Here is a 23,685-nt window from a genome sequence, read left to right as displayed (position 1 = left end):
TCCATCCATCAACTGGATCCAAATCACAGACAACACACTAATGCATGTCTCTGGTAATCTTTCTGAATACAGTCAGTCTCACTCAAAATGATGCTTAGTCAAAATATTGACTCTTTTTTTTTTTTTGCATTTTTTTCTGGCAGCCAATGTTAAAACACACTTCAGAAAGATATTTCAATCTTCAACAATGCTATCAGGTTTTGACACATCAAGCAATATTTTAATAAAAACACCATTATTTTTTTCAAAGAAAGTCTGAAGATTTTAATCTTCATAGTCAAAACTAGAGTTGCCAGCATGTGAAGCCTGTGATAGACACAAGGTGGATGGCTGCAGAGACCACAGACAGAGCCTATTACACTTGTGTTTTCTCTGTTATCATTGTGTTATGTAAGAAGTTCGAAAATGACATGTGACATATCTCTTACGTCAACATGACAATTTATCTTGCCATCGTACGGCTATTGGTGGCGCCCTCTATATTAGCAGTAAGGACTAGGGGTGGCTGTTTGTACTCTTATTGTAGAAAGCACTTAAATATGCAAAGGAGTCAAAATGCCATTCATGTTCATACAGTAAGGAATTAGGCAAAGTTTTCACACTGGTATACTTAAAGTTTAAAATCCTTGCTACAGATTGGTGTATAATTGAAATTCATTGGCGCCATGTGTGCTTGCTCACATCATTATTGTTTGGATCAGTATAGTTCTCCACATGTCTCCATCATCAATCTCAATACATAGCCTACTCATTACTGTCACTGTCAGCTCACTTTCTCTCTGACAATTCCATTTTTTGTGGTGAATGTAAGACCTTGATGATTATACTGCTGTTGATAACCTCGCAAGAGATACATGTACATGTGTCTAATATATTGAGACATACATGTACATGTATTTATTGAGAGATATATGACCGTGTATTTATTGAGAGATACATATACATGTATTTATTGAGAGATAGATGTACATGTGTCTAATATATTGAGACATACATGTACATGTATTTATTGAGACATACATGTACATGTATTTATTGAGAGGTATATGACCGTGTATTTATTGAGAGATACATGTACATGTATTTATTGAGAGATAGGTGTACATGTATTTATTGAGAGATAGATGTACATGTATTTATTGAGAAATACATGTACATGTATTTATTGAGAGATAGGTGTACATGTATTTATTGAGAGATAAGTGTACATGTATTTATTGAGAGATACATGTCCATATATATATTGTATGTTTTATTAACATGTAGTCATATTTCAAATAAGGTGACATAGTTCAATACCATTTAAAAAATTTATGGCAAGAAAGGCTACATATTTCAACATACCCTGTCTTATTTTCTTCATAAAACATAATTAATGTTGCAGGTTTGAGACTGTTTTCCTTGAAATGTTACTGAATCAGAAATAATGTCTTATCAATTTGTGTAATTGCAGACCTTTAACAGAAATAAGTCTGCTGCAAAAGCAGCCCTGTATCACATAATAAATTTGATCCATTTTGAAAGCCAGTGAGTTTGCAGTGTGGTAATATTCTCCTCCATTACATCATTTTCCTGATGGCTGGTTGTCGTGGCAGCTGATGTCCTTGCCACTTGGTTATTCCAGAATACAAAGCGATATTTTTAACACAACTGACATTAACTGTGAATTGAAAAATCCCAAGGTCAAACCAACACTATCATGGGCTTGCCGAGTTATGACTGTCACTTTCAGATCCTAATTCTTTTTGATTTAATGCTGATTACCTGAAAGCGCAAGATCCAAGTGTTGTCCACTAAGGTCATGAATGTCAGAAATTCTCACCAACTTCTGTCTACACAGTCAAACTAACACTGACATTTACACCTGAGTATTACATAAATACCAAGGTGGGCCTTTTTTACTTGTTTTACAGTATTAGATTACGTTTTATCAATGTCATGAATGCCAATATTGAGTATGGTGACATACCTTCTGTACATGTTATAAGGTTTGTCTTGCTAAAGTGGATTGGTCTTTCAGTAGTGGCAGATTAAAATTCCTCTCTGGTAGACATTGGCCTCACACTACATAACACTGCTATCCCTGACATAAGGACAACACCTACCGGACACAGCTTGTCCTATTTTTTTATCAGCAGCATTTCTTAAGAATAATTCCTTATCCTGTGTTTCAGTATCTTATCCTGTGTTTCAGTACCTTATCCTATGTTTCAGTACCTTATCCTGTGTTTCAGTACCTGTGTTTCAGTACCTGATCCTGTGTTTCAGTACCTGTGTTTCAGTACCTGTGTTTCAGTACCTGATCCTGTGTTTCAGTACCTTATCCTGTGTTTCAGTACCTGTGTTTCAGTACCTGTGTTTCAGTACCTGTGTTTCAGTACCTTATCCTGTGTTTCAGTACCTGTGTTTCAGTACCTTATCCTGTGTTTCAGTACCTTATCCTGTGTTTCAGTACCTGATCCTGTGTTTCAGTACCTTATCCTATGTTTCAGTACCTTATCCTGTGTTTCAGTACCCTATCTGTATATAAACCTTGTCTATATCAGATCCCTCTCAGTGTGGTCTGTATATAAACCTTGTCTATATCAGATCCCTCTCAGTGTGGTCTGTATAACATTGTCTATATCAGATCCCTCTCAGTGTGGTCTGTATATAAACATTGTCTATATCAGATCCCTCTCAGTGTGGTCTGTATAACATTGTCTATATCAGATCCCTCTCAGTGTGGTCTGTATATAAACATTGTCTATATCAGATCCCTCTTAGTATGGTCTGTATAACCTTGCATGTCTATATCAGATCCCTCTCAGTGTGGTCTGTATATAAACCTTGTCTATATCAGATCCCTCTCAGTGTGGTCTGTATAACCTTGTCTATATCAGATCCCTCTCAGTGTGGTCTGTATAACCTTGTCTATATCAGAATCCTCGCAGTGTGGTCTGTATAGCCTTGTCTATATTAGATCCCTCTCAGTGTGGTCTGTATAACCTTGTCTATATCAGATCCCTCTCAGTGTGGTCTGTATAACCTTGTCTATATCAGATCCATCTCAGTGTGGTCTGTATAACCTTGTCTATATCAGATCCCTCTCAGTGTGGTCCGTATAACCTTGTCTATATCAGATCCATCTCAGTGTGGTCTGTATAACCTTGTCTATATCTGATCCATCTCAGTGTGGTCTGTATAACCTTGTCTATATCAGATCCCTCTCAGTGTGGTCTGTATATAAACCTTGTCTATATCAGATCCCTCTCAGTGTGGTCTGTATATAAACCTTGTCTATATCAGATCCCTCTCAGTGTGGTCTGTATAACATTGTCTATATCAGATTCATCTCAGTGTGGTCTGTATAACCTTGTCTATATCAGATCCCTCTCAGTGTGGTCTGTATATAAACCTTGTCTATATCAGATCCCTCTCAGTGTGGTCTGTATATAAACCTTGTCTATATCAGATCCCTCTCAGTGTGGTCTGTATATAAACCTTGTCTATATCAGATCCCTCTCAGTGTGGTCTGTATATAAACCTTGTCTATATCAGATCCATCTCAGTGTGGTCTGTATAACCTTGTCTATATCAGATCCATCTCAGTGTGGTCTGTATATAAACCTTGTCTATATCAGATCCCTCTCAGTGTGGTCTGTATATAAACCTTGTCTATATCAGATCCCTCTCAGTGTGGTCTGTATATAAACCTTGTCTATATCAGATCCCTCTCAGTGTGGTCTGTATATAAACCTTGTCTATATCAGATCCCTCTCAGTGTGGTCTGTATATAAACCTTGTCTATATCAGATCCATCTCAGTGTGGTCTGTATAACCTTGTCTATATCAGATCCATCTCAGTGTGGTCTGTATATAAACCTTGTCTATATCAGATCCCTCTCAGTGTGGTCTGTATATAAACCTTGTCTATATCAGATCCCTCTCAGTGTGGTCTGTATATAAACCTTGTCTATATCAGATCCCTCTCAGTGTGGTCTGTATATAAACCTTGTCTATATCAGATCCCTCTCAGTGTGGTCTGTATATAAACCTTGTCTATATCAGATCCATCTCAGTGTGGTCTGTATATAAACCTTGTCTATATCAGATCCCTCTCAGTGTGGTCTGTATAACTTGTCTATATCAGATCCCTCTCAGTGTGGTCTGTATATAAACATTGTCTATATCAGATCCCTCTCAGTGTGGTCTGTATAACATTGTCTATATCAGATCCATCTCAGTGTGGTCTGTATAACCTTGTCTATATCAGATCCCTCTCAGTGTGGTCTGTATATAAACCTTGTCTATATCAGATCCATCTCAGTGTGGTCTGTATAACCTTGTCTATATCAGATCCATCTCAGTGTGGTCTGTATAACCTTGTCTATATCAGATCCCTCTCAGTGTGGTCTGTATAACCCTGTCTATATCAGATACCTCTCAGTATGGTCTGTATAACCTTGCATGTCTACATGTATATCAGATCCCTTTCAGTGTGGTCTGTATAACCTTGTCTATATCAGATCCCTCTCAGTGTGGTCTGTATAACCTTGTCTATATCAGATCCCTCTCAGTGTGGTCTGTATAGCCTTGTCTATATCAGATCCCTCTCAGTGTGGTCTGTATATAAACATTGTCTATATCAGATCCCTCTCAGTGTGGTCTGTATAACCTTGTCTATATCAGATCCCTCTCAGTGTGGTCTGTATAACATTGTCTATATCAGATCCCTCTCAGTGTGGTCTGTATAACATTGTCTATATCAGATCCCTCTCAGTGTGGTCTGTATAACATTGTCTATATCTGATCCCTCTCAGTGTGGTCTGTATATAAACCTTGTCTATATCAGATCCCTCTCAGTGTGGTCTGTATAACATTGTCTATATCAGATCCCTCTCAGTGTGGTCTGTATAACATTGTCTATATCTGATCCCTCTCAGTGTGGTCTGTATATAAACCTTGTCTATATCAGATCCCTCTCAGTGTGGTCTGTATAACCCTGTCTATATCAGATCCCTCTCAGTATGGTCTGTATAACCTTGCATGTCTACATGTATATCAGATCCCTTTCAGTGTGGTCTGTATATAAACCTTGTCTATATCAGAATCCTCTCAGTGTGGTCTGTATAGCCTTGTCTATATTAGATCCCTCTCAGTGTGGTCTGTATAACCTTGTCTATATCAGATCCATCTCAGTGTGGTCTGTATAACCTTGTCTATATCAGATCCCTCTCAGTGTGGTCCGTATAACCTTGTCTATATCAGATCCATCTCAGTGTGGTCTGTATAACCTTGTCTATATCAGATCCCTCTCAGTGTGGTCTGTATAACCTTGTCTATATCAGATCCATCTCAGTGTGGTCTGTATAACCTTGTCTATATCAGACCCCTCTCAGTGTGGTCTGTATAACCTTGTCTATATCAGATCCCTCTCAGTGTGGTCTGTATATAAACCTTGTCTATATCAGATCCCTCTCAGTGTGGTCTGTATATAAACCTTGTCTATATCAGATCCCTCTCAGTTTGGTCTGTATAACCTTGTCTATATCAGATCCATCTCAGTGTGGTCTGTATAACCTTGTCTATATCAGATCCCTCTCAGTGTGGTCTGTATATAAACCTTGTCTATATCAGATCCCTCTCAGTGTGGTCTGTATATAAACCTTGTCTATATCAGATCCCTCTCAGTTTGGTCTGTATAACCTTGTCTATATCAGATCCCTCTCAGTGTGGTCTGTATAACCTTGTCTATATCAGATCCCTCTCAGTGTGGTCTGTATATAAACCTTGTCTATATCAGAGGCCCAAAAGGGGAGATAACCTTGTCACAGTGTCTGCCACAGAATTCTGCCTTTACCATCTGCTTGTCACATTCTCTACTGTTGTCACTCAGGGGGATTTTTTTTTATTGAAATTAATCGCAAGAGAACTAGCTAACCATTCAATTTTAATTAATGCAAATGTTGACAACCAAATTGTTTTCAAGTCCTGATTAATGAAACTAGATTTTTTTCAGTTATACATTGATTGCAGATCTGGAATGCACTGGTTGTTTTGAAGTGAAGTGTGCTTAATTGCTTCCAAGGTTGTCAGATTGGCTGATGTAATCTGGGGCCCAGGTGCTTGTGTCCGTGCAGGTTATTTATAAAGACACTTGCACTAGCTTTCATTTACTGATTGGTCAGTTTATTTCTAGACAGTGTGTAGACTATACAAAGTGAAGGGATTTGACAACTATGGATTTTTTAGAAGTTTATGGCTGGCATTCAATAAAGCATGTATTCCATATAAAAGATTATCAAAACAAGATAACACTGTAAAATATCTCTATATGGAAATTATAATAAAAAAGTTCCATTGATCACAGGTAAATTTTTACCAGGGAAGATAACACTGATAAATGATAACCAGGGGAAATACGATTGATATTATTAATCAGGGGAAATAAGATTAATATTTATTACATTTTTACCAGTAAAATATCAAAAATTATTCATTCTATAAAAGTGATATTTTTCACTAGTGAAGAATATCATATTTTTCACTAGTGAAAAATATCACTTTTGCTGATTTGACCAATCAAATTAAAGATTAGAAAATACCAAAATAATTGACCAATCAGAAAGCCCGACATATATGTCAGCACCTGGACAGGGGAAACTACTGTTTTTGTTTACAAATTATCGCTGTAGTCCTACTTAGCATACGGGGTAGGGTTTTCGTTGATAAGAAATGTAATAAACAGAATATCTAACAGTGTCTTCAGTAATACCAAATATATTTCACGAGTGGGGCAAATATTTTGATATTTTTCACGAGTGCGCATATCCTCTATATATTAATCAGGGGAGATAACACTGACATATATAAATCAGGGGAGATAACACTGACAGATATAAATCAAGGGAGATAACACTGACAGATATAAATCAGGGGAGATAACACTGACATATATTAATCAGGGGAGATAACACTGACATATATTAATCAGGAGAGGTAACAGTGATAGATATTAATCAGGGGAGATAACACTGATAGATATAACTCCGTGGCTATAACACTGACAGATATAAATCAGGGGAGATAACACTGACAGATATTAATCAGGGGAGATAACACTGACAGTTTTGATCAGGGGATATAACACTGACAGATATAAATCAGGGGAGATAACACTGACAGATATTAATCAGGGGAGATAACACTGACAGATATTAATCAGGGGAGATAATACTGACAGATATAAATCAGGGGAGATAACACTGACATATAAATCAGGGGAAGTAACACTTACAGATATTAATCATGGGAGATAACACTGACAGATTTTAATTAGGGGTGAGGACTCGCATACATACTCTGTAAGGACGTTTCCTGATTGGTATTGTCAGGATTTGTAGCAAATAAAACTTCTATGCCAATGTTATGTTTATGAAATAACTATGTTTAATCAACTATTTTATGACTTGATTTATCAACCACATTATTTTTTATCCTTTTGTATTTGGATATTAAAGGTGTCTGTTTATGATTTTGTCCTTCCAGATGGTCTTTAACCGCACTGTCACTCTGAAGGAAGATCCTGGTAAGAAGTAAAGCCATCAGTATACCATATCAACAGCTGGCCAGGAACATCAAGAAAATCATTCACAGAGACTGACATTCAAAAAATTAGTTTACATTGAACAGCTACACATGTGAGAGACATTTTATCAGATATTAATCCAAGAAAACAAGCATTCTAATCTAAGGTTGGAAGAGGCACATTCAGGATTTAGGTTTTCCAACAACGATTGTGTACATGTGCAACTTTGAAAGAAAAACTTTAGGACAGCCCTTTGACGTTTTCAATTGGTTTCATAGTGTTGTTTTATTTTACTAAAGTTGTAAGTGCACTTTAAAAGAGCTTTTAAAAACAGCTAATTTTCAAGAAGGGCATGTTGTTTTGAGAGGTAGATCTGTGTTGTATGTTTTTTTAAGAGTGACACGAATCCACTAATATTTGTACTGTGTATTAAGCCTACAGATAAACACCTATTTCTCCCATGTCTTATCAGCTTGTTTGTTTTTCTTACCACATACCAAACATAGCAAGCGCTTGTAGAACATTTAGACAGCCATTATGTAAGTTGTTGACATGCTGAGCCACAGAGATGCTATAACTTGCCCCTGGTGTTTGTATGGGTAGCTGGAGGCCACCAACAGTCTTTGTAGCATCTGGTGTCCAACTGCCTCCCCATATTATTGCCAATGATTGGTAAGGGCATTCCACCACAATTACTGGGCTGTCACTAAACTATTAGACATGCACATGTAATATTTGTACTCTTCAACAACAGACACAAAAACGTAACATTTATTCCATCATAATTCTGAGTCTGTGGTATAGATATCGCTACAGATGTGTTCCATATCAGATTGACCAGGGTAAGTAGGGTTTGTAGATTTATATACACATTTACAAAGCAGACATTTGAATAACAGATTCTTCCCTTCATTTGAATAACACGTTTTCTGTCTTTTTTTCTCAAACATATTCACTGAAATGGAATACTATATAGCCCAGAAACCCTCAGAGATATGCAAATTGCTTCTGTAAATTGCATATCTGTCCTTAAAACTGGCATAAAAATAATAGGTTAAAATTCTACACAATGAGTCTACACATAACATCATGAAATGTTTTAACTTATAATCAACCATTTATCCTTTGTTCTTTCAAATGTTTATTTCCATTGTGTACTGAAAACGTGAAAAGATGTGTGGAATTTTTTGTTCTTCAAAAAAAAATGATTTTTTTTTTTAAATATAATTTTTTTTTTTTTTGTATTTATGAACACTTAAACACTGGTATCACGTGTTCAGTTTCTGATTAGTGTTGGTATTGACTAATGGGAAAGTCAGCTGTGAGGTCTATACAGTGTCCAAATATAACTAATTTATCTTATCTGTTTTCCTACACATTTTTTAAGGGGCATAATTTGTACATAGATGTATAATAAAATACATCATGGCTTGTCTCACACTTGTTTTTGTGTTTGTATTTCTACAATTGCCAGATTCAGGCTGAATCAAGAGATTGGGTCATTGTTACTGTAAATAAAAACAAAATGAACAATAAATATAAGTTATTGGACAGTGAACACTCAGGTTCATTCTGCTTCAAATCTGAAATTGCTCAATTTGCTTTTCAGATCTGAAGATCAAGGATGCTGAGAAATGCTTGTTTTAGGTTATTCTTCATGTTGAAAGTTCAAATCAAGATCATAAAGATAATATGTATACACCTCAGAATCAAAATAATAAAGCAATGCCTCAGTGGTAAATAATGATGATATCACCTATCATTAAATGCCTGTCTGTAAGTGGGATGTGGATTCCAGGGTCATCAAGAGATCCAGGGTCATGATATCAGGTCAGCATCTTACTGTGATGAAGGACTACACAGTTAGTTCAAACAAATCACATTGACCTACTTACAAGGTCTTAGGGGTCAAAATGTTAAAATCTGTAAACATTTTTTTTTATTTAACAAGAGGGCCTGCACAGTTATGATATAAGACCAGTAGTATGCTGGAATGAAACTCTACCGAATTTGTTAACGACCTTGACCTACTTAAAAGATTACAGTAGACCTTAACCTATTTTCAAGATCACAGTTGTCATAATTTATGAAAATGCATGACATTGAGCCAGTAGCATATTGAGATAAATTGCTACAAATTTTATTTAAGTGAATGGCCTTTTTTTCAAGGTAAAAATCAAATGTGTTAAAATCTTTAAACTACCTATTCTCAATAAACATTCAAAAAGGCTATAGTCATGATATTGAGTAAGTAGTATGGTGGGCTAAAAAGTTTTCAAATGAATAAATTTATTTTTCTCTCACATTGCATTAGAATCACGCGGCTATGTAGGCCCAGAGATGATAGTATAGTGTAATCGTGCTGAAATGTCACAATAGACATGGTACACTTGTAGCATGGCATCCCACCCTGTCAATATGGATTAAACTGACGTTTTATTTTGTTTGTTTTTTTCTTATCAGAGTTCCAGCTCTTCTGTATGATAGTACAGTGCATAGGGATGGGGGACTGCCATCACCCAGGAAATAATCAAGCGAGCGATATATTGGGACATTTGATTTTGTTCCCTTGTGGATTGTTCTTTGACAAGTGATAATGACAGACATTTGTAAAGAATTGCTGTTTACGAGGGGGTCCCTCATCCCCTTCCCGGCCTCAGGGGTGAGATATACCGCTAATTGCATTACATAACGACCTTAATTGGTGTCAACAATTAGCTACATTTTAGTTAATCACCTGAGGCAGGTGCTTGCAGTCGTTGGGGACTAAGATGTTGGAGTGTGAGAGAAGAGCAGACAGGCCAATTACAGGCGAGCACTGATTGCACTAGTGTGCAGTTTCTTGTGTGATGGTTGCTCACAAGATAATGCCTATATCCCAAAGGAACCTTCTAATCTTCATGAAAATTGAGATATTTATGATACCGGATAATTGTCTTTTTAATGGGGGACTGTAATTAACGAAGTAAATTATTGTTTAAGAGATAGACTGTGCTCTGTTACACGGAATCTCGAGTATTTTACCTTGTTTATCAAGCACGGCAATAGTCAACACTTCAATGAGGGCGTAACATCTAACGAATACACGAATTCAATTTCATGCCTCAAAATTCATAACACACTCAAGATACGCTGGGTATACAAGATAAAATGTTTTCAACTTCCAAGTTAATGCTTCAGCTGACTAACATGTACAGAGAACAATATTTGACTTAATAATCAAGATATTTGTGTTAACACTAAATGAAAGTTTCGGCGTCCTCATGCCGAGGTCGAATAATCGAAAGGTATCCGTCAACAGGTTCTTATTTTTGATTTCTGTTTCACTAACGTTCCTTAACTTAAGGGCATTCCTTTACGTATTTTTAACCCCTTTTTTCACTGAAATAGAGACTATTTATTTTGGTTTGTCTGTCCGTCCGTCCCGCCTCGTTTCTGTGCAAATACTGCAATAAATGTAAAAGGAAATTTATTTCTTCAAACTTGATAACATGGTTACATAATAATGTAAATGCCTAAGGGTTCGGCCAAGTTCGATTTCGACTTATGCCGGACTTTATTTGACGGAGGTACAGTGTATGGCCCTGGATTAACTAAAAACGTCGTCTTTCTGCCTTTTCAATAACTACTACATATATTAACAGATTTTCTAAAATTGACAACACAGTTAAATGTTTTAAGGACTCGGTCAAGCTCGATTGCTACTTCTTCCGGAGTTATTTGACGGCGTTATGACCCTTGATCAACTGAACACGTCGTTTCCTGCGGTTCTCGTGTAATAACTCCCACCTATACTATCCGATAATCATCAAACTTAGCATAAGTAATCGTTCCTTGATTTATGAAAAATATTGTTATTTGCCGTTAAATAACTCCCAAATATTTTTCGTAAGTTTTCAAACCTAGAAACAGTATTCAATGTGTCATTGTCTCAGCCAAATTTGTGATAGGGTTGGGTGATGGCAGATGAGAAGAGAAGTCTTGAAAAATCAGTTTATTTTATCCTGCAAGACATGTTCAATAAAACATCTAACTTCTGTATAAGGTTTTTTTTTTCTTTGAGTTCAAGCAATACATTATGGCTCAACAGAATTGTTCATTCTGTCAAGCTGTAATGGCATGTTTACTTCTAACCTCAAAAATGTTTACCTACAATATGTCTGGAAAACGGGGGATATACATTCCAAGAATTTGGTTGTTTCACTTCGGAACACATTTGAATTCAAGTCAATAATGCTTTCACATTGAAACTTTTAAGTCAACAATGCCGCCACCTGGACGGTGATCAGAACAAAAATCAATGGATGACATATCTTCTCCTCGAGTTTCATCTGATAGAGTTCGTACAAGTAATACAAGGTAAAAAGAAAATTATCCATAGACATTTCGCGAATTTATTTTCCCGACTTTACAGTTAAGATATCGCCGAACTGTTTATGTGTGATTCTCGTATGACTTTGCACCTGTAACAATCGTTAATTAGGATACATTGTAACTGTTTTAGGTGACTAAAATGACTTTAATTGTCCTTTGGCGTAAAACAAGACAAAATGAAAATGAAAGCATCGCGAAAGTTCTCTGTGTTCGTTAAAGTTCAGATTCTTAATTCCTTGCAATTCTTTTGGTAATTTGAAGACTGTACATCGTATTATGTGAAAAGTAATGACAATTATTACATGGACGGACTAGTCGTCTCCACGAAACTAGATTACAATGCACTTTTTTTCAAATTTGACATTTTATTTTATGTGATGGTAAAGAAAGCCACGCGTTTGATAATCAACAAACATTTATTATATGACATTTGACTTGCTCTAGCGGGGTTTTGGTAATCGCGTTTAACAAGTTTTACTAACCTTCAAGCCAAAGAAAGAGAACGGGTGTGACGTCATCGTAACAGTCGGGGTCTTAGAGAACGAAAGTGTAGGGAACACCAACAGTCAAGGTCATACAGAACGAAGGTTTAGGGAACACCAACAGTCAGGGTCATGGAGAACGAAGGTGTAGGGAACACCAACAGTCAGGGTCATACAGAACGAATGTGTAGGGAACACTAACACTCAGGGTCATAAGGAACACCAACAGTCAGGATCATAGAGAACGAAAGTGTAGGGAACACCAACAATCAGCTGAGGTCATAGAGAACGAAGGTGTAGGGAACACCAACAGTCAGGGTCATAGGGAACACCAACAGTCAGTGTCATAGAGAACGAAAGTGTAGGGAACACCAACAGTCAGGGTCATACAGAACGAAGGTGTTGGGAACACCAACAGTCAGGGTCATACAGAACGAAGGTGTAGAGAACACCAACAGTCAGGGTCATACAGAACGAAGGTGTAGGGAACACCAACAGTCAGAGTCATACAGAACGAAGATGTAGGGAACACCAACAGTCAGGTTCATACAGAACCAACGTGTAGGGAACACAAACAGTCATGGTCATACAAAACGAAGGTTTAGGGAACACCAACAGCCAGGGTCATACAGAACGAATGTGTAGGGAACACCAACACTCAGGGTCATACAGAACGAAGGTGTAGAGAACACCAACAGTCAGGGTCATACAGAACGAAGGTGTAGAGAACACCAACAGTCAGGGTCATAGAGAACGAAAGTGTAGAGAACACCAACAGTCAGGGTCATAGAGAACGAAGGTGTAGAGAACACCAACAGTCAGGGTCATAGAGAACGAAAGTGTAGAGAACACCAACAGTCAGGTTCATAGAGAACGAATGTGTAGGGAACACCAACAGTCAGGGTCATACAGAACGAATGTGTAGGGAACACAAACAGTCAGGGTTATACAGCACGAATATATAGGGAACACCAACAGTCAGGGTCATAGAGAACGAAGGTGTAGGGAACACCAACACTCGGGGTCATAGAGAACGAAGGTGTAAGGAACACCAACAGTCAGGGTCATAGAGAACGAAGGTGTAGGGAACATCAACAGTCATGGTCATAGAGAACACCAACAGTCAGGGCCATGGAGAACGAAGGTGTAGAGAACACCAACAGTCAGGGTCATACAGAACGAAGGTGTAGAGAACACCAACAGTCAGAGTCATAGAGAACGAAAGTGTAGGGAACACCAACAGTCAGGGTCATACAGAACGAAGGTGTAGGGAACACAAACAGTCAGAGTCATACAGAACGAAGGTGTAGAGAACACCAACAGTCAGGGTCATACAGAACGAAGGTGTAGAGAACACCAACAGTCAGGGTCATAGAGAACGAAGGTGTAGGGAACACCAACAGTCAGGGTCATACAGAACGAAGGTGTAGGGAACACAAACAGTCAGAGTCATACAGAACGAAGGTGTAGAGAACACCAACAGTCAGGGTCATACAGAACGAAGGTGTAGAGAACACCAACAGTCAGGGTCATAGAGAACGAAGGTGTAGAGAACACCAACAGTCAGGGTCATACAGAACGAAGGTGTAGAGAACACCAACAGTCAGGGTCATACAGAACGAAGGTGTAGGGAACACCAACAGTCAGGGTCATAGAGAACGAAGGTGTAGAGAACACAAACAGTCAGGGTCATACAGAACGAAGGTGTAGAGAACACCAACAGTCAGAGTCATACAGAACGAAGGTGTAGAGAACACCAACAGTCAGGGTCATAGAGAACGAAGGTGTAGGGAACACCAACAGTCAGGGTCATACAGAACGAATGTGTAGGGAACACAAACAGTCAGGGTTATACAGGACGAATATGTAGGAAACAACAACAGTCAGGGTCATAGAGAACGAAGGTGTAGGGAACACCAACACTCGGGGTCATAGAGAACGAAGGTGTAGGGAACACCAACAGTCAGGGTCATACAGAACGAAGGTGTAGGGAACACCAACAGTCAGGGTCATAGAGAACGAAAGTGTAGGGAACACCAACAGTCAGGGTCATAGAGAGCGAATGTGTAGGGAACATCAACAGTCAGGGTCATATAGAACGAATGTGTAGAGAACACCAACACTCGGGGTCATACAGAACGAAGGTGTAGGGAACACCAACAGTCAGGGTCATAGAGAACGAAGGTGTAGGGAACACCAACAGTCAGGGTCATAGAGAACACCAACAGTCAGGGCCATGGAGAACGAAGGTGTAGAGAACACCAACAGTCAGGGTCATAGAGAACGAATGTGTAGGGAACATCAACAGTCAGGGTCATAGAGAACGAATGTGTAGGGAACATCAACAGTCAGGGTCATATAGAACGAATGTGTAGAGAACACCAACAGTCAGGGTCATAGAGAACGAAGGTGTAGGGAACACCAACAGTCAGGGTCATACAGAACGAATGTGTAGGGAACACCAACAGTCAGGGTCATACAGAACGAAGGTGTAGAGAACACCAACAGTCAGGGTCATACAGAACGAAGGTGTAGGGAACACCAACAGTCAGGGTCATAGAGAACGAAAGTGTAGGGAACACCAACAGTCAGGGTCATAGAGAGCGAAGGTGTAGGGAACACCAACAGTCAGGGTCATAGAGAGCGAAGATGTAGAGAACACCAACAGTCAGGGTCATAGAGAGCGAAGGTGTAGGGAACACCAACAGTCAGGGTCATACAGAACGAAGGTGTAGAGAACACTAACAGTCAGGGTCATAGAGAACGAAGGTGTAGAGAACACTAACAGTCAGGGTCATAGAGAACGAATGTGTAGGGAACACCAACAGTTAGGGTCATACAGAACGAAGGTGTAGAGAACACCAACAGTCAGGGTCATAGGGAACACCAACAGTCAGGGTCATACAGAACGAAGGTGTAGAGAACACCAACAGTCAGGGTCATAGAGAACGAAGGTGTAGGGAACACCAACAGTCCCGGTCATAGAGAACGAAGGTGTAGGGAACACCAACAGTCGGGGTCATAGAGAACGAAGGTGTAGGGAATACCAACAGTGAGGGTCATACAGAACGAAGGTGTAGGGAACACCAACAGTCGGGGTCATAGAGAACGAAGGTGTAGGGAACACCAACAGTCAGGGTCATACAGAACGGGAGTCTAGGGGACCCCAACAGCCATGGACTGGATTACAGGGAACGCTAACAGCCATGGACAAAAATGACTGAAATAAAAGGAACGCCAAACCGGGCTCTCAGAGGATTGGAATACAGGGAACACCAACAACATGAAGGGTCATAGAGGAAGGAAGTCAAGGGAACACAAACAGTAAGGGTCACTGAGGATGTCCCGAAAGAAAAATATACAGAAAGTTTCCGATTACATCAGAGTCCCATTTTAAGCCGCCTTTTATGATCGGCATGTGGTGCGAGCAGCAGGTCTTGTTTTTTGGGTTCTTGATTTTCCTAAGAATAGATACAGAAGACATATTGCTTCACTGCTCTTGCACAGGTTACATAAAAATTAGGAGAGCGGATACAATATTTATTCTGAATATCAACATTTAACATGTAATATTTCAGTTACATCTCCATGAATAGATCAACTTAAGAATTCACATGAATGAAATCTTCAAACAATCTTCATTTGCTAGCTACAGAACATGTGAGCGATACATGCCAATTGGGCCTCTTGTTCGTTTGTGTATACAAATGAACGTTCACATATATGCATCTTATCTCCAATGGAGAAATGCATGGTCGATTAACCCTGTTTTCGTTTTACTTGCGAGATTCATATATAATTAAGAATTTTACATACAACAAAAAGAAAATTACAATTTGTAGAATTGAAATATGGGGGATGTAGACAATCCGAATACATTGTACTGACGAAATATTTGTCAGGGGAGGACTCAGCAAGATGACTTTCTGTCTTTATATATGTCCATAATTCAGGGATATAATAACTTGAAGAATTTACAACCATGCCAAAAGTTCAGCAATGTATAGGTATTAAAAACAAGCCCGCGCTCGTGAAATGCAGTGAACATATTAGGGTCGTTAAGTTTGCGAGTTTAGTAATGTTCTTTTTTAAACAGCTGACATTAATGTATATTTCTACAATAAACGACAAGTCTTGCTCCACTAAGGATACGGCTGAACTTTATAACGATGGAGGTATACTACGACGGCACACATGCCAGCATATCCTTCACGCGCAGCGCAACACGTACAGAGTTTGGCAGGTTTCATTATTTATATGATATTACTTAACCAGCATTCAATTAATCCATCAGGAAAGAAGCAAGTTGGAAATCATCCATCCAGCGTTCTAAATCTGTCATACGTTATTGTACAACAATAGTATTGTACATCAGGTAAATCACGTGCCTTTCATAATTTGGGATTCTAATATAAAAGTTGCTACGTAACTTACAGAAAACCTTGATTAAGTTTATGTTTAGCTACATGTAACATACGATATATATACATGTTACATACGATATCTATACATACGATATCTATACACGTTACATACGATATCTATACATGTTACATACGATATCTATACACGTTACATACGATATCTATACATACGATATCTATACACGTTACATACGATATCTATACATACGATATCTATACACGTTACATACGATATCTATACATGTTACATACGATATCTATACATACGATATCTATAAATGTTACATACGATATCTATACACGTTACATACGATATCTATACATACGATATCTATACACGTTACATACGATATCTATACATGTTACATACGATATCTATACATACGATATCTATACATGTTACATACGATATCTATACACGTTACATACGATATCTATACATACGATATCTATACACGTTACATACGATATCTATACATACGATATCTATACATGTTACATACGATATCTATACATACGATATCTATACACGTTACATACGATATCTATACATACGATATCTATACATGTTACATACGATATATATACATGTTACATACGATATCTATACATACGATATATATACATGTTACATACGATATCTATACATACGATATCTATACATGTTACATACGATATCTATACATGTTACATACGATATCTATACATGTTACATACGATATCTATACACGTTACATACGATATCTATACATGTTACATACGATATCTATACATGTTACATACGATATCTATACATACGATATCTATACATGTTACATACGATATCTATACGTGTTACATACGATATCTATACATGTAACATACGATATCTATACGTGTTACATACGATATCTATACGTGTTACATACGATATCTATAACATACGATATCTATACGTGTTACATACGATATCTATACATGTTACATACGATATCTATACGTGTTACATACGATATCTATACATGTTACATACGATATCTATACACGTTACATACGATATCTATACATGTTACATACGATATCTATACATGTTACATACGATATCTATACATGTTACATACGATATCTATACGTGTTACATACGATATCTATACACGTTACATACGATATCTATACATGTTACATACGATATCTATACACGTTACATACGATATCTATACATGTTACATACGATATCTATACACGTTACATACGATATCTATACATGTTACATACGATATCTATACATGTTACATACGATATATATACATGTTACATACGATATCTATACACGTTACATACGATATCTATACATGTTACATACGATATCTATACGTGTTACATACGATATCTATACATGTTACATACGATATATATACATGTTACATACGATATCTATACATACGATATATATACATGTTACATACGATATCTATACATACGATATCTATACATGTTACATACGATATCTATACATGTTACATACGATATCTATACATGTTACATACGATATCTATACACGTTACATACGATATCTATACATGTTACATACGATATCTATACATGTTACATACGATATCTATACACGTTACATACGATATCTATACATGTTACATACGATATATATACATGTTACATACGATATCTATACATACGATATCTATACATGTTACATACGATATCTATACATGTTACATACGATATCTATACATACGATATCTATACATGTTACATACGATATCTATACACGTTACATACGATATATATACATACGATATCTATACATGTTACATACGATATCTATACATACGATATCTATACATGTTACATACGATATCTATACATGTTACATACGATATCTATACATGTTACATACGATATCTATACATACGATATCTATACACGTTACATACGATATCTATACACGTTACATACGATATCTATACATGTTACATACGATATCTATACATACGACATCTATACACGTTACATACGATATCTATACACGTTGCATACGATATCTATACACGTTACATACGATATCTATACACGTTACATACGATATCTATACATGTAACATACGATATCTATACACGTTACATACGATATCTATACATGTTACATACGATATCTATACACGTTACATACGATATCTATACATGTTACATACGATATCTATACATACGATATCTATACACGTTACATACGATATCTATACACGTTACATACGATATCTATACACGTTACATACGATATATATACATGTTACATACGATATCTATACACGTTACATACGATATCTATACATGTTGCATCAGGCGTTGGCGACGTTTGTCTCCTCAGATAACAGCATGAGGATATATGATGATGATACGTACACAGTGGGCCTAAAGTGTCTAACGATACGCACACAGTGGGCCTACACTGTCTAACGATACGTACACAGTGGGCCTAAAGTGTCTAACACTACCTACACAGTGGGCCTACACTGTCCAACAGTATAACGATACGGACACGGTGAGCCTACACTGTCTAACGATACGTACACAGTGGGCCTAAAGTGTAACGATACGTAAACAGTGGGCCTACACTGTCTAACGATACGTACACAGTGGGCCTAAAGTGTCTAACGATACGTACACAGTGGGCCTACACTGTCCCAACGTCTAACGATACGTACGCAGTGGGCCTACACTGTCTAACGATACGTACACAGTGGGCCTACACTGTCTAACGATACGTACACAGTGGGCCTAAAGTGTCTAACGATACGTACACAGTGGGCCTAAAGTGTCTAACGATACGTACACAGTGGGCCTACACCGTCTAACGATACGTACACAGTGGGCCTAAAGTGTCTAACGATACGTACACAGTGGGCCTACACTGTCTAACGATACGTACAAAGTGGGCCTACACTGTCTAACGATACGTACAAAGTGGGCCTACACTGTCTAACGATACGTACAAAGTGGGCCTACACTGTCTAACGATACGTACACAGTGGGCCTAAAGTGTCTAACGATACGTACACAGTGGGCCTACACTGTCCAACAGTATAACGATACGTACACAGTGGGCCTAAAGTGTAACGATACGTACACAGTGGGCCTAAAGTGTAACGATACGTACACAGTGGGCCTACACTGTCTAACGATACGTACACAGTGGGCCTAAAGTGTCTAACGATACGTACACAGTGAGCCTACACTGTCTAACGGTACGTACACAGTGGGCCTAAAGTGTCTAACGATACGTACACAGTGAGCCTACACTGTCTAACGATACGTACACAGTGGGCCTAAAGTGTCTAACGATACGTACACAGTGGGCCTACATTGTCTAACGATACGTACACAGTGAGCCTACACTGTCTAACGATACGTACACAGTGGGCCTACATTGTCTAACGATACGTACACAGTGAGCCTACACTGTCTAACGATACGTACACAGTGGGCCTAAAGTGTCTAACGATACGTACACAGTGAGCCTACACTGTCTAACGATACGTACACAGTGGGCCTAAAGTGTCTAACGATACGTACACAGTGAGCCTACACTGTCTAACGGTACGTACACAGTGGGCCTAAAGTGTCTAACGATACGTACACAGTGAGCCTACACTGTCTAACGATACGTGCGGAGTAGGCCTACTTCCTCTAACGATACATACGGAGTAAATCTTCTCTCTCTACCGATACTAACGGATTAGACCTTCTCTTTCTAACGATACATACGGAGTAGACCTAGTCTCCCAAACGATACTTACGGAGTAGACCTACTCTCCAACACAAAGTACGTATATGTATAAATAAACATACGTAAGGAGAAGGCTTTTACTATTGTTAGTTGATAAAGATGAATAAGATCTATTATATCACATGGGCACTTGGGGGGGGGGGGGGGTTGCAGAGAATTGTATCATTTTTAGCCAAAAATCCTGTTGTTTTGCGTTTATTATTAGTTATTTTTAAGTGGTTAACATGGTTTTCACATGTCTGAAAAACAGAGAAAAATAAGTTCATTAATCCTACAACATTGTATTACAATATACAATATATATACTTTTGTATAAGTAACATCACATGCGTCTGCTTGTGGTTAGTATTACGGAAGAAGACAAAATTAGCCCTTGGTTAGAATAGGGGCTATTTTTTTCTCTATAAATACTACCCAAAAGCAATCGCGTGTGGTAATATGCAGGGTTAACTGGCTATGTTTACATATATTATTTAAAACATGTGCCTTATTTTCCTAAATGAAAATAATGGAAAGGATGAAAATTGTACATGCTTCACCCGTTGGTTAATTCTTTTAAGGCGACATATTTTTTCATGTTATCTTTTCTCTCTTTTTTTTCCTGATAGTGTCCACTGTCACTTTGGTTGTCATGACAAAGAACTTTCTATGCAACTTTTTATTCCTGATGTCTCCTCGTTGGGTAGTCTCTAAACTCTCATCACTGGTCTCCTGTTGTCAGTATCATGGGATATGCTGTGGTGTGTTGCTGGCTCTACTTCGGCGAGGTAGCACTGTAAAATCGGCATCAGTTCCGAGCTATAACAAAGAGAAAAGAACCACAGCCTACCAAAACACATACCCTCGCAGGTCCCGAACAAAGGAGGCAATAGCTGTCGACAGTACGTTAAACAATCAGCCCAGGCAATACTTTTTGAACTACTGAAACAAATCGGGAGACGTCTTTTAATTTTGACGTAACTCTGTATTGCATGAGCAGGATGGGCTAGTTATGTGGTAAAATACTGCTTAGCTGAACCACAAAATTACGGGTTGTTTCAGTAAACGATATTTTATCCCTGTCCGCTTGCGCCGAACATTTTAGGTAGACGTTCTAATCGACGTTCCGGGATAGGACTAAAAGTCCGGATTATTAAATACGCCGTAGGGGCATTACATCGAGTAGGTTGACCGTTGCAGACATCAGGGATGCTGGGGCTGCACAGGGGAGAGAAAATGTAGAATACTAGTGTTGAATTGAAAAACTGGCTTCGGTTTCATCACCGTTCTTTAACTTCAGATAATTCCTTGACTTTACATTTTCCATCGGAAGCATTATTAGATACAAGGATACAACACGTCTCTACTTTCATCGGACTCTGATTTTTTCGCAAATGCGAACTGAACAATACATAATGTACTACGGTGTCTGTTAGGGCCAAATTTCCAATATCGCTCCTTCGACCTAAACGCAAAGGAGCGAAGGAGCGAAAACACGGTGGCGAAGGAGCGAAAACACGATGACGAAGGGACGAAGGAGCGAAGGAGCGATATTGGAAATTTGGCCCCATTGGAACACGATAACGTACACATGGAGACCCATGGATTACATCAGACCTACAGAGGTCGCGACATTTCGGTCAATCACAAGGTTCGTAGTGGTAATTAAGGCTCAGAACCATTCTATTCCGAGCGTGAGAATGGATCCGATCCTTCATAATGATCTTGAGCCCTTATGCAATTTGGCGAAATATTGCGATGGATAATTGTGGAAAATACAGTTTTTGATGATTTATTTTTATGATATATATATATGTGTGTATTTTAAGATTTCCTTTCATAGAGATAACCTCAATTTGGAAATGGGTTGGTGAGGCTGGTTTGTCATACGTTTAGAAAGCTGGAGGTCGTTCAAAAGAGAACATAAATATTAATCGTTAGAAACTCCTCTACTGTTAAAACAAAACAGTTCAGGTATTCCCTTCCATAGCCCCTCCTAGCCCAGTTAAAAACAGTTAAGGTGTTCCCTTCCATAGCCCCTCCTAGCCCAGTTAAAAACAGTTCAGGTGTTCCCTTCCATAGCCCCTCTGTAGTCCAGTTAAAAACAGTTAAGGTATTCCCTTCCATAGCCCCTCCTAGCCCAGTTAAAACAGTTCAGGTATTCCCTTCCATAGCCCCTCCTAGCCCAGTTAAAAACAGTTAAGGTATTCCCTTCCATAGCCCCTCCTATCCCAGTGTGAGTGATAAAACAATCAAATGTATCGGAGAGGTAACACAATTGATAATTAGAATACAAATAGTATGGAGAAGTCAGGGTTGTCCAGACAGAGGCCAAACCGGTCATTACAGAAAGACGTATGTGTCCTCCGGCTAGCCGGGACCCTGGAGAGATGTATCACCCCCCAGACAGGCTAACACAGACGGCATAAATAAAGGCGGGAATTTATTTTGTAAAATATATTGTGATCGTTCTAAAATGTTCCACAGACGAAGAAACTGGCTGTGTTGTCAAATGGATTTGGTCCCCGAGATTAAGTGTTTTGTTGGAAAGTACATTTTGTGTAAAATATGTCTCCAGTAATCATTTTCTAACATAATAAGGTATAAACACTTTAGACATTTTCTTCTTTAAGAAATATTGTTATGTAAAGTTAAGCTTTGCCCGTGAGAATTGGTTTTTGGCTTTGCATTGCACTATAGCTTAACTGACTTTACATATCTACACTTTGTACGTAATAGAAATATTGTTCGCAAGGTCCGCCACCATAAAACCTTTTTGTAGTGGCAGCATTATTGCATTGTGGCGCCGGGCCTTTCCCCATTGGACCACAAATTGAAGAGGTAGTTCCGCGAACAGCAGTTATTCGCCTCGTTAGCACGACTGGTGACATACCCTAGTTTGAATTGGCCGTCGTTTTTACACATTAAATCATACAAATCTATAAGGCCAGGTCTCCTAGGCCCCACGGCCCGTCTCCGTAATATGTTCCTTACGTCATGATCGTCTACAGCCACAACGTATCATGTGCAATTTCCTTATTTAGAAGTGCATTATACAGTTCGTCAGTCACATATG

General features: G+C 38.3%; 1 protein-coding gene across 1 annotated transcript in view; it reads left to right on the top strand.

The window, feature by feature from the left end:
• The window catches only part of LOC117331831 (glutamine--tRNA ligase-like), a 48,363-nt gene extending 36,754 nt beyond the window's left edge, over positions 1-11,609 (top strand). Inside the window, exon 23 of the mRNA XM_033890754.1 lies at positions 7,531-11,609. Within this exon, the coding sequence (XP_033746645.1) occupies positions 7,531-7,581 (51 nt within the window). The 3' untranslated portion in view covers positions 7,582-11,609. The remainder of the gene's footprint in view (positions 1-7,530) is intronic.
• Positions 11,610-23,685: the final 12,076 nt, after the last annotated feature.

The sequence above is a fragment of the Pecten maximus genome, chromosome 7 (genome assembly GCF_902652985.1).
Source record: "Pecten maximus chromosome 7, xPecMax1.1, whole genome shotgun sequence".
Lineage (NCBI taxonomy): Eukaryota > Metazoa > Mollusca > Bivalvia > Pectinida > Pectinidae > Pecten > Pecten maximus.
The sequence above is the reverse complement of the archived record's forward strand: the minus strand, read 5'-3'. Positions and strand labels throughout refer to the sequence as shown.